The sequence below is a fragment of the Oenanthe melanoleuca genome, chromosome 1, assembly GCF_029582105.1.
Source record: "Oenanthe melanoleuca isolate GR-GAL-2019-014 chromosome 1, OMel1.0, whole genome shotgun sequence".
NCBI classification, from domain to species: Eukaryota; Metazoa; Chordata; class Aves; order Passeriformes; family Muscicapidae; genus Oenanthe; species Oenanthe melanoleuca.
In genome coordinates, this window is record NC_079333.1 from 25,362,172 (window position 1) to 25,378,636 (window position 16,465).

The window sequence follows — 16,465 nt, forward strand, 5'->3', positions numbered from 1 at the left end:
GACGGGGCAAGGAGGGGGCGTCGCCGCGGCAACGGCGCGAACCGCGCGGGCTGTCATGGCGGCGCCCGGCGCGGCGGTGAGTGACGGGCCCGGAGGCTCCGCGCCATCCTCGCTGCCCGCCTGAGACCCTGCTTCTCTCCTTCTCTCCTTTCCCCCCGCAGGAGCAGCGCTGGCTACGGGCGGCTCGGGACTTCGTTCGCCGGGCGCTGCCGGGGCCAGACGGGCAGGAGCCAGCAGCGCTGGAGGCGGTGCTGCGATGCCTGGGGAGCGCGGGCGGGACGCTGCCGGTCGGCTACAGGTGACGGCGGAGGGGAGGGGAGGGGAAGGGAAGGGAGGAGAGGGAAGGGAGGAGTGGGGTGGAGTCCGGTGCCCGCGCGCGGCCCTCCCGGGAGCTCGTCAGAGCTCGTTCCTGCGCGATGCCCGCCCCGGATGCCGGCTGTGGGAGGGATAGTGTCGAACAGGGGTAACCGCACGCGTTTCTTTGGCCTCGGCGCGCCCCCCGCCGCCCTTGCGGTGTGATTAAGCCCCGTGTCCGCCTGTCTGCGGTAGGTAGAGCGTGTAACCAAAGCGGGGCATCTCGCCGAGGCGAGCTGCCGCACTGTACGGCGTTTGCACGGCAGCTTCCTGGTTGGACCCTGCTGGTCCGCACAGGAAGATCTTCCTGGGCATGGTCTGCGAACCTATTGGCCAGCTGAGCTCAGCGTTCGAGTGTGCGCCCTTAAAAAAGGTGAATCTAGGATAACATGGTCCATACTTTAGTTGATAAAAGGCTTTTGGGTGCTCGCCATCATGAAGAACACGCAGCTTATTGAGATATATCCATGTTGGAAAGTTTGGCTTGTCTGGATCTGTTTCTTGTTCCAAATCGTCGGAGAATTAAAATCTCTGGCATGCACAATTTAGGGAGAAAAGGTCAGCTGGAATTGATTAGGTATTTGTGACCTTTAACTAATGGTTAATAAATGTAGGGATTGATCTTTCACACCAGCTAAACCTATCTCATTTGAGCCATATTTTTTCCTGTGTATTTTATGACATTTAAAGCAGACTTTGATTTATATTCAGGAGAATCTATAACGAAGAGTTGAAGGTACTTGATATTTTTCTCCTGTGAGGCCAGTGGTCTGTTTGTGAGCAGTGTGCTACATCCACAGCTAAGCACCAAGTTCTGGAGCACAAAGAGTCTGCTTGCTTCTGTGTGTGATAACCATGAGCCAGTGTCCTACTGTAGTTCTGGTTTCTCTCAAAAAGCACTCAGCACGTTTGACAAAAACATGAGCAATGCTGTGCTTTTGTGTATCATAGGTACCATATTATTCCTGGTGGTGCTCTGTTTCTGAAGGTGGAACAGTTTCAGCTAATCTCCTGTTCATTTTCCTGCAAAATGCACAGCATAAGTACCTGCATAAATTTATGTCTTCTGATTAATTTTTCTATATCTAATTACTATTTATTGCTGATTCAGATCCACCACTTATCTGCACTAGTTTGTTGCATTGAACTTTTGATCCCTGACTAATCAAGTGAAACTCTTCAAATTCACACCCTTTGATTATGTTCTGCTACTGAGCAAATGGGTATTGTGAATAGAGCTCCAGTTTCACAACCCGAAAGTGTCGGTGAAGCTCACTGCAAACCAGTACCAAAATTGCAGGCTGGAGAAGAGTTCGTGTTGGCTCTTTCAGTGTTGATATTAGGGTAGTTTGCAAACTGAGTTTTTCATACATCCTGTTGTTTTTTTTTCCAGTTTCATCTCCATCTCTGACCTACAGCATCAGCAGCACATACCGTGCTGCAGCCACCTGAGCTGGAGCACTAATGAATTTAAGGAATGGTCTCATCAAGGACAAGGTGCTTTACCCATGCAGAGCACTTTGCCAAGGACTTACCTGATCCTGGTTGGCTATTTAGTAGATGGAAGGCAAGAAGACAAAGAAAAGCTGGCAGATGGTTGCCTATATGTGAAGGACAGTACTGGGATAATTCCATGTGAGGTATGTCCTCGGTCTGAGGGATTCTCAGAAGTGTTTATTCCCACTTCTGGGGCAGTGTCACAATCCACCAGGGGCTTCATGTGTTCTGCCAGAGTCTAGTGAAGGAAGTAACACTCTAACAGGCAGGGAAACAGCAAGCTCATATCCTGGGCAGAGGACAGAACATGTGAAATTGCCATTGCTAGGAGAAGAAATATTGAATGTACTGACATGCAGAAAAGAGGCAGTCAGTACAGTTCTGTTAAATTCACCACAGTACAAGGTGGCCTGGGAGACCTTCCCACTCTTTGCTGAATTCCAGCTAGTGGAGCAGAAATAATTTTCTGGAGAGTTGTACTGCATGTTCAGTGATGCATTGATGACATACTTTCAGGAAATAATAGTTTGCATGACAGTTGACTTAAAAGCCTCCTGAAGGTAATTGCAAGTGGAGTCGAGGTAACAAATAACCCCTAGAGTGGTGATAACAGAGCAGTGAAGTTGTGCTTTCCAAGGAGACAAAGTCTAGGAAAATGTTATATTGGTAAGAACTTCTAACTGAAAACACAGATGCAAAAGAAAGCAGACAAGAATTTTAGAAAAATAGTCTAAAATAACTAAGCCTTGAAGTGAATTAATTATCACTTTTCTGTGAGGTTGTGACTATAACGAAGAAGTGCTAGCTGTAGAGCTCAGCAAGTCTGATCCAGATTTGCATCTGGAAGGACAGAAGTTCTCAGTGCAAGGTAAGGGAGTGGGCAGGAAACACTGCTGTCATTTAGTGATGAAGCCCGGTAGTAGGACAAGAGTTTGTGATGCAGGTGCAAGGGTGTGTTGATAATGAACACTGTAAGTAGTGCTGAGAAGGCAAACTGAAATTCATCTCAAGCTTCAATCTTGTTGTCTTTTGGTTTAGCTCTTGCACTTTGAACTCGAGTGGCTGGAGTCACTGTTTGTCTTCCCAAGCTGGTCATATATACCACAGACAGACCAGAGTGCAACAGGGTACTTGGAAATCCTGGTGGATCCAGTGCCAGTAAATGCCCCCAAGGAAGTACTTTACAACATTCCAGTCACCTCCCCAGTGTCAGCTGAGCCACTGCTTACCTCCAGGTAAACACCTGTGCCCAACTCCATCATAGCACTGTTGCTCTGGCTTGGCAGGTAACATGAAGAGCACTTGGTTTAGAAAGAGACAAATTCTATTTCTGCCACGTTTGGAAGCATACCAACAAGTGGTGGAAGTAAAAGTTTTACAACAAAGCCACTTTTCTTTCATCATCTGTTTCCCAGGAGTTTGTTGGAAGTTTTTATTTGAAAAAATAAGACCAATTATAAGTATTTCTAGATATAATTGAAATTATAGAAGGAGTATTAGAACAGTGTTGATTCAACCACCTTTGAGGCTAAAATTCACTCTTTTGATTAGCTCAACTTTTTACTTTTTTGAACTTCCAGTGAACCAAAAGTATAATTGAAAGTAATCAGTAATCCTGTATTGTATTATGATGTTAATATGTGCCACTAGTCAAGTTCTTATCTGATTATTCAGATAAAAGTGCCAGTGAAATGTCAACTGGTAGAAGTGACTGTGCTTTAGTTTACAGTATGTGAAAATGAGCCAACGGAATTGAAAATCTTACTAAGTTGATAATTTCAAGTCGTGCTAGATCATGTTTTACTTTCTTGAGTAGAGAATTCTTGGTGTAATTTAATTGCTATAAAATGTCACTAATCATGGTGCTTTAGTTTCTTTTTAGTTATCTTTTGTTTTGATTTGGTTTATCTGCTTCTAAGAAAGAAATTTTAAGCTTGAGTATTTGATTTAGCTCAAGGGACCTTTCTAAACAAAGTATTTCCATATTTCAGTATGTGTTCTCAGGCCTTTAACAGAAAGCTCCTTTGTTATTGACTAATACCTGACCGATTTTCCATGTTACAACAAAAAATGTTACAGTGAGGTGCTGGTACTACTGTGTGTCTACTACTGGTTGGGGTTTTTTTAAAGTCATAAAGTTAGATAATTGTTTAGATGTTTAGGAATCAAGACTGGTTTTATTCATAGTAAATGGGATGGTTATATTCAAGTCCAATAGGAGCTGAATGAAAATTACCAACATAATTTTTTTTGAAATGTAGGTTTGAAACTATAAATAGGATTGATTCAAGAAATGCCATGTCTCTCACCTCTCATCTGCTTTCAGTTTTGCTGCTCTTTCACTCTGTGTCAAGTTTGTTAGAAAGACTTCATTGTTGCTTTCAGGCCTCTTATTTATAGGCTTAAAGCTTCCATAGTGTCATGGTCCATGGACCTACAAATCTGAGTTCTGTTTTCTGCAGAAGAATTGCTTGGGACTTTTTTCTTCTCCTTTAGGCAAAAAATTAGTTTCTTGTTTGTGATAAAGTTTTTCATAACCTGGCTGTTGTCATGGAGTGTGTGAGTTTATTCTTCTGTTCTTTCTGTCATCAAATACTAAAATGTCAAAGATATTTAGTATAGAAAAGGTAAAGTACAACTTTTGTTGCCAAATACTGTTTTGAAAACCTCTCTGAGAGATTGACCATATTACTTTGCTGGATCCCTTATTCCCAGCAAGTACATGCTGCATATTTGTTTATTTTGCAATTGGGATACTTTTGAGCTTCCTTTCATCTCTGGATTTCAGTTGCCTCTTCAATTGCTCTCTAGGATTCCATGTAAGAAAAGATCAAAGCTTACTGTAGCAGGGGAATTGACCAGACTCGGGCCTCTCCTTTGCGTTAACCACAAGACATTCTTCTTTCTGTTTCTGAAGTGCTTTGCCTCCGCTGTTTGTGTCCCTGTGCTGGTGCAAGTAAGTCCTTGGAATTTTGCTCACAAATTCAGTGTCTGGATCTATATATGTGCTAGCTGATTAATTCTTTGAAGCTTGCCATTGATTTCCCAATTTATTATTATTATTTATTCTTTATTTTACTAGTGATATCTTTTTAATTGCACCCAGTGTACAATAGTCTTGGTATGTAGGAAGTCTAGTTCTGTGCCCTGCAGAAATACAATCCTTCTCCCTCATGCAGTTGCAGTGTCCCTGAACATCTTGCAGATACAGCCTTTTTGCTAAAAGTGTGGGGCAATGCCCTGTGTGGAAAAGGGTTTTTTGGGTGGGATTATTTAGGTCAGGAAGAACTTTTTTCACTGGAGTTTATGCTGATGTTGCTTTTGGTTTCTCTGCTCTAGAAACTCAGCCAGCTGCTGTGGCATCGTGTCCTCCAGCTGGGTCACAGGTACACAGTCACAGGCTTGAGTATGTCCAGCTTGAAGAAATCTGGACAAATGGTGTTTGTCACCAGTGTTTCTTCGTGCCTTCTGCCCTACTGTGCAGAGCAGGTGAGGGAGCAGCCACTGAACAGTGCTTGGCAAGGAGAATCCACTCTGTCTTCTTCCCCTGAGTCTGCTGAGCGGCTCAGTTGCTCCTTGCAGCTGGGGACTGAAGAAGAGAGGCCAAGATCAACCAAAGAGTCCAAGATCATCTCCTATGTGGTAAGGATTCATAGTCTTACTCTTTACCCCTCATGCACTGGGGTTTCAGCTCCTGGCCTGCAAGGAGCATTGTTTCCATTGTGAATTTGTTTTCTTGCTGCTAAGGCCTGTTAGTCTCTTATATTTTGGGACTCTCTATAGTCCTCTTACTTTGTTTGCTTTTTGTTTAGGGATTTATCACCAAAATACTCCATGTCCAAGCTGGTCTGTTTTTACTGGATAACCAAGTCTGCTTGTGCCTTGCTTACCAGCCACTGCTGAACTCTGCAAGGGGACTCCGACCGGGAGCCTGTGTGGAGGTAAGTTGAGATTTGCAAGGTCATGAAGTATTTAGTGGAAAAGGCTCAAGCCCTGGGATGGCTTATGAGTGTGTGAGTCAACAGAAGGCTACGGGAACATGGAAATTATTTCAGCAAGAATGGAATGGAATAAAACTGGAGATCTTACTGCCTAGACTCAGACATGGGAGTTGATGTGATTATTATCTGATTCCTCTCTAAACTGTTCTTGGTGCCTCAGGCCTGATTATAGACAATCCAGTACAGAAAAGATTTAAGGTGGGATAATGTCGCTGTACAGCTAGGAAGCAGTGAAAGAACACAGCAACACAGGCTTCCTCTGTAAAGCAGAAGAAGCACTTTATTGCAGAATTAGACATGCTTTTATAGACTGGTTTACAGAACCAAGGACAGAACCAAGCCCATTGGTCCAAGGAAGGCAACACCTCTTGTAAACATGCCTTTACCAAAACATCATGTTCCTCATCCGCTCTCCTGTTCACAACACCAGGTGCTAATCTTTGTTATTAATTCTTTCCCTTCTGTTTTCCTTTGAGTAGCTTGGGAAAACTCAAACTGTGTTTTTCCCTGATTCTCACCAGTATCCACAGGGTAACAGCTCTGAGGAGTAGTGGCAGACTGGCTATCTCTTCTCTTACACTCTTGTGTCTATGTACCTAGCTCATCGACGTCCACCTCCTGCAGAAGCCTCTGGTGTCCTTCCCTTACACTGTACTTGGTGCTTGCCTGAGCACCACGGTTGTGCTGAGGAGTTTTTCAAGGCTCAGCACCCCCTACCAGCCACTAGCCTCTTCAGGAAATCTCTGCTTACAGCTGCTCTTCCGCTTCAATCTTGGAATGCCACTGTACCTCTGGTTGGTGAGCCTCCTGGAGACATTTGAGGAGAGGTGAGGACAATTCTGAAGTCAGGCTATGCCTAAATGTGCTTTGTAGGTTACCTGGGTGTCTTCTAGACCAAAGGATCACAAAATTACTGTGCTTGGATACTACAAGCAGCAATTACTTCTGGTTTATTGGCCTAAGTAAGCCATTTATCCAGACTTCGCATCATGTCCCGTTGCTTGTTACCTCGCAGTTGCTCTTATGAGAAAAGCCAGTGCATTTTTCAAGTGCAGGTCTTGGGAAGCTGCAGTGCTTCAGAATGTTCTGAACATTCTACTCACATAATCCTGCCTGGAATGCTTTGACCTGAAATAAGCAAGCACCTTAGGGGTGTCTGCCTGCCAATGTTGTTTGCTTGGGAAATCAAGGTGGGCACTGAGGCTGAAGCTGGAAACTGGTGCTATAACTACATCACAACTGATATAAAGGCTCTTGTGTCCTGTCTGTGCACAGAAGCAGCAGCAGCTGCCCAGCATAGACCTTTGAGATATTCTGAGAGTTGCCAGGAGTGAGGTCATTTGTTTGAGAGTCTCTGTCTTGGCAGATTCCCCACCCATGCTTACCTCCAAGTCTTCAAGATGGCTTCCTGCTTTCCCTGATGGTGCACTCTGTTCACAGGATAGCTGTGGGCTAGTTTCTGGGTTTACTTCTGGCTTCTATTAGTGAAAATATTTGTGTTTGTTCTGAAGAAGTTATGGCTGATCATTGTCACTGCTGCCTTGGACTTTAAAGTATATACATTTTGCTCTCAGTCAAGTAGCAGTTTATAGAATGCTCAGTGTTCCTGTGCTTTACTGGCCCTGTGGAATTTTGACAAGCTACCAATCAAATGGCTTCAGTTTTGCCTTGGGAATTATGCTAGCTATAAGTTTCAGGTTTTATTATCTTTTCCACTTTCTTTAAATGTGATTGCTCAGTCCTGGTACTGCTTAAAAATTATTCCAGTGAGTGCTGTCTCTTTTCATTTGAGTTCACTTTCTGTCATATTTTGGCTGGTGGTGTGATCACTTTCAGACATTCAAAAGCAGTAAGCTAGATTTATGAAATTAATTCTACATGAGGAAAATATTGGAATAAGAATAGTCCATGGTTGTTTCTGACTTGTGGTTTTTATGCATTCTGTGAAAGAAAGCCAAGTGTACCTAACATGAGTAATTGTATCAAGCCCAGCCAAAAGGCATGGAGATCCATTTGTGTGGCTTAGAGGGAGATTATCTTCATGTCATTTGTTTTTCTGGCCATTTGAGTTTTGAGATTTTGCCAGTCTGTGCATTTTTGTGGATTTTCCTGTTCCTTGTCTGCCCAACATAATTTGCATCGGCCTTAAATACTCTGTTTCTTAATCACTTCATGTTTTTTGTGATCTCTTTAGTTCTTGTCCTATACAGCGTATTCACTCAAAACAAGCAGGAGTCCCTGACTTAGATGCAAAAATCAGTAAAATGCAAGGGCTGCTTGTGCTTTTAATGGTCAAAACTTTTTTTCAGGTTCTCTTGTTTCTTTGGGCGCCGTCGACTGCTCAGCTCTGGAGCTGCTGAAAAGTTCCTTGTCCCCCTTCTGCAAGCTATGGTGCCAGACAGAGAGGAAGCAAGAGATATTTATAAAGAAATTCTATCAAAAATACACCAGTGTCCCCTGCAGAAAGTGAGTAGATGTTCTTTGAGCTCTTTCCTGTTTGTCTAATGGAGAAAAACTCAGCTGATTCGTTCTTTCTCTCTTTTGTTCAAAGTATTTGACTCTGAACCCTCCATGCCAGGCCCCATCTCTGTCTGCAGTTCGCCACATGGCAGAACAGAAAAGCTGGGAAGGCTTCAGTCCATCACAGTTGCTTTCCCCCTTGGAGGCACAGCATATGGGCACCCAGGAGCTGAATCGCAGACTGGCCTGGTCCTACTGCACACTCTCACCAATAAGTTTCCAGCCCCAAGTCGTAAGTGCCTCATTCTCTTTCCTGTCTCTGCCTTGAGAGCTCCTGGTTCTCATCATGCCTTCCAGCACCCTGTCCAGTGCATGCCTCTTCCTCCTGTTAGGGTGCAACATTGCTTTTCTCACTGTGGCATGTTGAAAACTGAATGACTGAATTTGAGCTGCTGCTACAAACACTTTGATTTATGGCTTTCAAATGTCAGAGTTGTATGATACTCTTTGAGGCTTCCTTTCTGTTGTAGATACTCCTGGGTGTGCTGAGGGTCTCCTCCAGGAGCAGTTCCCTCCAGCTGCAGGACAGAAGCAGCACACTTCCCTGTGTGATTGCCCATAAGGATGGCAGCCCCTTTGCCCAGACTGCTGTCTTAGGTATGTCCCACTAAATTGTATTTGGGTGCTGAGATTTTGTTCTTCTGCCTTCCATCTCCAAAACAAGGAAGAAGAGACATAGTGTGGAGATGCTGAACTGTCGCTGCCTGACCTCGTGACTTTAAAATGAGGGTATTTACCTTATTGATTTTTTGTTCTCTTTTTATTTAGCTCTTTTCTCTGATGTGTTGGCAGGATCACTCTTGCAGGTGGAAAACTACCAGCTTGTAGTGGAGAGATTCCTCAAGGCTGATTTTCCTTCCTGGGAACACTTAGAAAATCTAGAGCATGTGAGAGAGAAAAAAACCAGGTTAGTCCCTTTATTCAGTGTGCAGGTAAATCATCACTTCCAGTTCCATGAATATTTTGGACTATGGTAAGCCTTCTTACCAACACAGCATTTCGGTGCCAAAGCAATTGTTCTTTGCTATTTGCATAAAAAGAGCTCCTTCTCAGCAACAAAGCCACCATCTCCCTTTTGTTCAGAGTACATGCAGCCCGGGAGCTGCCCTCCACTTCAGTCTTTCCCACTGCTCCTACTGGGTACCTGCAGGGCACTCACCAGATGTGTTCTTCCTAGATAAGCATTTGTTTTGGACAGCCATGTGTCAGGAACAGGAACTTTCACTGTTAACATTTGTCATTTCAGTGTCTATGTGCAGTTCTACTTTGAGGATGTCCAGGTTCTCTATGCTGCTGAAGGACAAATCCAGAAAGGCCTTAGGAGGGGAAACAGCTCCTCTTTGAGGAAGAAGAAAGATGGCAGCACAACATCTGAGCTAGAAACTCCAGAGGCAAAAATGCTGAAATTGGAGGATCCCAAGGCAAATATTGGCAGAGATGAGAACTGTCAGGGGGACCAGAGCAGCACCAGAACAATGAGCTGTGTATCTCACCTGTTCTTGGTTACCCAGAAGGAGGGTCTCATGTTGCGCAATTACCAACTGTCCACAGAAGAAGCGGAGGAAGCAAAGGAGCTGCAGCGCAGTTTCCAAGTCACAGTGCTGTGGCTGGGCAGACCACGGCTCTGGAGCCACCCCAGAGAAATTGGGAACCTATCAGAGCTGGAGGAGATGGGCTGTGATGGAAAAGAGGGTGTGATGCAGCAAGAAGTGAGGCAGCTTTTGGGTGTGGTTTGATAAGTCTAGGAGCTGGCTCCTTAGTGAGCCTATGTGGTAATTTAGTATCAAGGGGAAAGTATTTTTTGTGTTGGGTACAATTGTGTTTGCACTGGCAAATTCCTTCTTGCATCCCAAGCAAGTTTCATCTCCTCTCTGTCACCTTCCTGTAAATGCATCTATCTTCTCTTGCTCCTGGTAGTGCTAACCTTACTTCTCAATCAAGACATCCTCTGGGCTGGGCTTGCTGTCTTTACTGTATTTTTCATTCCATACCTAACAGTTCTCATCACCATCTCTCTCTCTCTCTCTCGTCCCTTCCCCCGGCAGGCACTACTGCTCTTTATGGGGAAGTCTCTGCGATGGTTTCCATTCCTGCACATGGATGGACTGTATCGCTTTGTTGTGCCCTGCTGCTCGGTAAGAGAGAAGTTGTCGTGCTGTACTCTCTTGGATACTTTTGCTGAACTGCATGTGGGAGTCAAAGGAGTCAGTGGGTGACTAAGCTGTTTTTGAGGTTTGGAATTTCCTTCTGTCTTTCCAAGAAACTGATTTCACTCTGTGTTTGATTAAAATTCTCAGAGCTCTGAGTTCAGTGGGATTTTTCTGTTGTTCTGTAAACCATTGTTCTTCACTTTTTCCCTATATAACTTTAATCTCCTTCCTTCTAATAGTCTTCTGTCTTGCCTTACCACTCTTACCTTAGGACTTGGAAGTGTTTGACAAGCTCTGTTTTCCACCTGTGCCAGCAATGTTCCTGAGCAGGCCATCCTGCCCACTGTGCCTGCCTGTCCAAGATAGCTGGCACTTAGAGCATGAGACCTGGATCTCCTGTCTGCCTGAGAGCCAGGTATGCAGTGCCTTATTGCACAGGGCTTTTACAGGCTCCTTGTACATCTCTCCAGAACTAGCTCGAAAATTATCACTATGGAGTATCTTGTTGATGAGACTGTTTTGCTCTGAGTTCCATCAAAGGCTGCTGCTGGCGTCACATTTTTCTGCTTCAGAATTCATCTAGAGAAGAAGCATGAGTTGCTTGACCTAGCTCTGAGTATGCAGAGCTTGTCTTTTCTGCTGTGGAGCTTGTATTTTCTGCTCTGGTTGGGATGCCTGTAAACAGCAAACCATCTAAGGCTGTGTCTCCCTCACTTCTAGCTGGCAGCCATGTCAATGCTGACAGGCATGGACCAGACAACTGTTTCCATTCCAGAAGTGCTTAGCAGCAGGTACGTTGGTTGCCCCAAATTAAAAGCAACTGTGTCTTAGGGAATGGCTCTGTGGTAATTCTGTTTGGAAGTCCTATATTAAATTGCGATTAAATATCCCCCCTAGGAATATGGTTTGGAGAACCTGTGTGCTAGTAGTTCAGACTTCTCCCATCCTGGATTTTGAAGATAAAGGGATTGTAGGTGACAAAACTGCAAAATGGTGTCTAGAAAATGGTTCAGCTACTTCTGGTGTGGACTAAGTCCCAAAGGTGTCTGCCAAATTCCTGTCAGATGTGGAAACAAGCACAGCAGGGAAAATCAGACTGAATGTATAGGACTTTTTTAGTTTTGTTTTAGATTATTTTAGTGGACCTTGCTCAAATAAATATTAAGGTTAGAAGCTTTTCTGTTCAAAGCATGTTTAGTCTGGGGTGATATTCACGTACACTGGATTTTTCACCAATGCTTTATGGAAAAATGTGTTTTCTTTGCTTGGCTTTTTCCTCTAATTCAGAAAAACAATTAGGAGTTCAGCAGATAGGAAGGCTCTAATTTTGTCTTCACTGCTGAGCCTGAAGCAACAGAAAGCAAGGTAAAGGGCCTCTTGTCCCTGGCTGCAGCAAGCTGCCCTCAATCCAGTAGCTCAGGTTGTCAAGGGCAGATTCCCCAGAAACTGGGCTTACTTAACCAACAGTGCTCTGCTTTGTGGCATTCTTGAAGTTAGGCCTTCTTCCATTCCCTTTGTCTTCAGGCAGGACAAAAATCCTGGTCTTTTCTCAGTTTCACAGGTTCCCTTGTTTCTTTCTGTGGTGAGATCATGGAGAGGACCTTGTGTGCCTCTCCCAAGAATGAGAAGTCACCTGTGATCCTTGGCCTTCCAAAGCAGAAAGGTAAGATTGTGGCCTGTTGAGAAACAACAAATTGGTTCTTGCTTCTTTCTGTTTCAGAGCCAATGCACTTGGCTAACTGTGCTACTGTTATGGGAATAGTGGAAGTACACCAGGATGTTGCATCCTGTTGCATGTCAAAGGGCTTGGAAACTGCACACTGTGTATGTAGAGATGAGAATGGAAATGCAATAACCAGAAAACTTGGGAGGTGAAACTGTGATAGCTTCATTGTGATGGGAGGAAAAACCCATCTAGCAGGCCCAACTCAGTGACAGCCATGCTGCCTGTGTGAGTGAGCTCATGGTTTGTGTGGTTCTGTGCCTCCTCAGGGACTCTGCTATCCAGGGACCAAAGCGTGAAGCTCAGTGTCTCAGCTGCTGCAGGCTCCCCTCTTGTGATGGACATTTACATTACTGCCACCTACCTGCAGCATCTCTGGGGTTTGCTACCTGGAGCCAAGTTCCTCTTCCAGAACTTGGAACGCAAGATCTCAAGGTGCTTCTGTCTTTAGAGCCCTGATCTCTCTTACTGTCTTGAAACCATCTCTTAATCTGTGGATTTTTCTCATCCCTTGTCCAAACCTTCATGTGTCCCAATCCCTTACCATAAATTATTTTCCTACCAGGTAACAAATGAAAATCAGCCCAGCCATCCCAAGAAAATTTGAGTGTTTGGTTTCTGTGAGCTCTTTCTGACGTCTGCTCTTTCATATTGCAGATTCCATAATGTTTATTGCACATACATTGCCTCCAGCTGTGTGAGCATTGTATCTCTGCCAGCTTCTCACCTACCTTTTCCTTCTAGGTAAGTGTTGGGTTTGGTCTCATGTTACAGTGTCCCAAGAAAGGCTTTTGTGTTCCAGTCTTCTCAGATATTCCTATTTCTTCTAGTCTTGCAGGAGAAGCCTCATCCCCCTCACTAGTGTTTCTATCTAGCTTGAGACCTCAGCAGCAAAACCTGGCCCAGGCCCGGATTTTATGCCACTTGTCCTGTGTACTCACTGTGTGCCTGCAATGGATTTGCTCACTTTGCAGTTGCATCTTCAAAGAGGTATTCAAGCTTCCACAAACATAGTTTGTGAGAGGTCTTGCAGATTTTTTACTCTCACACATCCTTTACTACCATGTAGAAGAAATGAGAGTTCCTATCTCAATTGTAAACCCTCTTTTCCAGTGTCTGAGAAGGACTTGCATATTAGAAAGGGACCAGTGATAACTGATTAGAAGTATGTATCTGATGCCAGGCAGGCTGGCAGGTAGGACTGGGGGTAAAGTGAGGACATTGAAGAGGACAGTCGTACTCTGTTAATGTTCTGCTCTTCTCATGTTTGTTGCTATTGGGGATCAGCACCTTGCAGAAGGTGATTTTTCTCCCCATATACACTTCTTCCAGGACACTCACTGGAAATGAAATTCTTTACGTCTTTGCACACTTGATTAGAGAAGGGTTAAAATAAGCAGTAGCCCTTCCCTTTCCCACTTACACCATCCATACATAGCTGTAACTTTGTTCTTCCTTCAGGGGAGGTGCACCCGACACAATCCTCCATGTCCATCACAAACAGGAGTGAGGCAAGCCAGTGCACGGTAAGTGCTGCAGGGATTGGGTGTGGGAAGAGGTGGGGACAAATTACACCACGAACAGGAGGGGGAATATCATATCAAGGATGGGATGTGTACAGAATAGCAAAGATGGAGTTATCACATCTGAGATGTTTTACTGAGAGCTATTGTCTGGGGTATGACCCTTGTGAGGGAGCCACGCATCGTCCTGCCCTCCCTCTGATCCCAGTCTGCCTGCTCTCTGCACAGGGTGCTGGTGGAGGATGGAACAGGTGAAGCTGTGGTGCTGTGCAGGAATGAACATGTGGCAGAAGTGCTAGGCCTGAGCCTTCTTGAGTGGGAAGCTGCACAGAACTGTGTGCAGAGCAGGGGCAGCGTGTGCATTCATCATGGGGAAGCTCCTGGAACAGGGGTAAGTGGGTTATTCCAGCAGCAATTGCAGTCTGCTGGACTCAAGTCTCAGCTGGGCAGGATTTCCCTTTGCTCTGAGTGTTCAGAGCCTCCGTGCCTCCCTCTGAACACTCCTGGCAACACACTCTTTCCTTTCTCAGTGTCTAGAGGAACTCGAGGATCTTGTTGCTTGTTACCTAAGGAATCTGTGCAGGAGTCCTCTCATATGTCGGCCTATCCTGTTGGATTTCAGCCTAGACAGGAAGCCCTCCAAGATCCTACAGCCTGGTAAGCAAGAACAGCTGACTTTTCTAATACTTAGTGTGGGAAGGAAGGGAGGAGGCATCTCATCAGCCTGGGGAAGGAGAGGTGCCTTCACTGCCCACAAAGCAGGATCTTTGAAGGATTTTCTTGGGATTTTGATTTCTGTAGTGCAGAACTAAGTTGTGTCTTAGTAGATCCATGGCTATAGAAATAGAAAAAAAGTATTATGGAAATCACAAGAACAACATACATTAATTTCTCTACTTCACACAGAAATATAAAACTGTTTTTGAGAGACTCCCACTCCTTGTCTGAGACAGGAATCTGATCAGCCAGTTATTCTGCAGATCTCTCAAATCATGTGGGTTTTGACTTTAGATAGGACAGCATGTAGGGCCAATAGTAGTCCTGGAAATCCTCACCTGGAAATCAACACTGAAGTGTTTTGAATTCATGAGTGCTGAGGTTCGAGCTCATGCTGCAATAACTATGCAGTTGCTGTGTTAAGGGGACATTCTTCACACTAATTCACACTGTTTGCACAAGTATCTAGTGCTTAAATTTGAGTCCAGGTACTGCAGGGGTTGATTTGCTAAGCGTACCAGAGAATGCTCTGCAGTGGAGACTGTTTCTGGCTGTCATGTACACTTCAGTAAAGGCAGATTGCTAATACTGATAGAATGTACAAAACTCAGTGCATCAGCTCTGTGAAAACATAACTCACAGCATTTCACGGTGTAGAATGTCTGTTTCCTCCAAGTTTAGAGGAGTACTGATAAAATGCATTCATCTGCCTTGCTGGAATCATTCATCATACTGTCCTTTGAGGTTTAGCAGCTGCTGCAAGACCTTCCCTCCCTCAGCAGCTTCTGCAGCTGTGGGCTAGAGCAGAGCCAGAGCCCTGTACTGAGGTGTTACCTGTTGTATCCTTCTCCTGCAGCTCCCCTGCAGCTGCGGAATTTTCGCTGTGGTGAAATGGAGTTCGTGTCACAAGTAGGGCCTCGTCCGAGCCTGCTGTGCCTGAAGGTGGAGGAAGTGGGACAAGATGCCTTACACTACCTGAACAGCCAGAGGATGAGCAGGACATCCAGTTCCTGCTGAGTGGGAGCCACTGCTAAATATCTCTCCCAGTGGGAGATGAATTATGCAAATGCCTACTGGGATCCAGGAGCTTTTTAAATCTCCTTTCCAGTGAGAGCATGAGCCTGTGAGCACAGGATGAAGCGTGCAGTCAAGCAGCTGCTGTGATTTGTGGATTTTCTGAATGCTCACTCTGGGGCATTGTCAACCAGTGATACTGGGCTGCGTTTTGAAAGAGATGTTCAGTGCTTCCTGTGTGACAGCTCTTGCCTTGGGCCTGGGGAGCACAGTGTGTGAATTTTATGTGGTAGTAGTATCTACTAAATAAAGCTATGAAAATATTGCTTAAAGAACACTGCATCTGTTTTAGTATCTACATTAGTTTTCAGGTTTACTTGCTATATTACAGTTCCCACAGGGTATGGTCTTCTTAACCTAACTGAAATTATTAAAATTACATTTTTAAAGCATCTTCTTCAAGAAGAGAAGGGAAGTGAGTAAGCTGCTGTTTAGAGACTACATCATAGTACTAAATGACAAGATTATTTGGGCATTGTTTTGCAGTTTATGAACAGCAACCTGAACTTTAGGTGGGGCTAGTAAGAAGAGGCAGGCACTGAGCTGTGATACAGGTAGTGGGTTTATTGAGCATGAGTGAAGTATCTTCCCTCTCAAGGCCTGCTATCCACTTCTGAGACTAAAGTTTGAGTGGCACAAGACCTGATAGATGCCACCATTCAGTAAAGTTCTGAGACTCCGTCCTAAAAGGTTGCCAAAATAGCTTAAAGCAGAAGTTCCTGCAAATGTTGCTGTGACAGCCTTATTTTCTGTGGGTGCTTTTTGCAAAACAGAAAAGATTTTACTAAAGCTTACTCTCCACCCTCTAGAAAGAAAACAAAAAAAAGCCCAACCCAAAATAAACTATCTCAGCCTGAGGACAATGTTAACCCTAAGTGATAAGACAAAGATCCAATCTGGTTAAAA

The 16,465-nt window shown here is 44.6% G+C and overlaps 1 protein-coding gene across 3 annotated transcripts; it reads left to right on the plus strand.

Annotated features, from left to right (window-relative positions):
* CTC1 (CST telomere replication complex component 1) lies at positions 1–15,834 on the plus strand. 3 transcript variants are annotated; one of them, XM_056494686.1, is made up of 24 exons: positions 1–76; positions 162–298; positions 1,748–1,994; positions 2,890–3,086; positions 4,663–4,807; positions 5,191–5,493; positions 5,664–5,792; positions 6,453–6,679; positions 8,162–8,318; positions 8,404–8,604; positions 8,843–8,969; positions 9,165–9,279; positions 9,619–10,081; positions 10,418–10,507; positions 10,794–10,937; positions 11,243–11,313; positions 12,076–12,185; positions 12,515–12,680; positions 12,903–12,989; positions 13,076–13,235; positions 13,707–13,771; positions 13,997–14,159; positions 14,299–14,425; positions 15,342–15,834. In XM_056494686.1, the coding sequence occupies exons 1-24, from the start codon at positions 56–58 to the stop codon at positions 15,500–15,502; spliced, it is 3,813 nt and encodes a 1,270-aa protein (XP_056350661.1). In that variant the 5' UTR covers positions 1–55; the 3' UTR covers positions 15,503–15,834. The 3 variants fall into 3 exon arrangements, with proteins under 3 accessions (XP_056350661.1, XP_056350671.1, XP_056350681.1); XM_056494696.1 differs by lacking the exons at positions 1–76; positions 162–298 and adding an exon at positions 435–545; XM_056494706.1 differs by lacking the exons at positions 1–76; positions 162–298 and adding an exon at positions 571–727.
* The last annotated feature ends 631 nt before the right edge of the window (positions 15,835–16,465 follow it).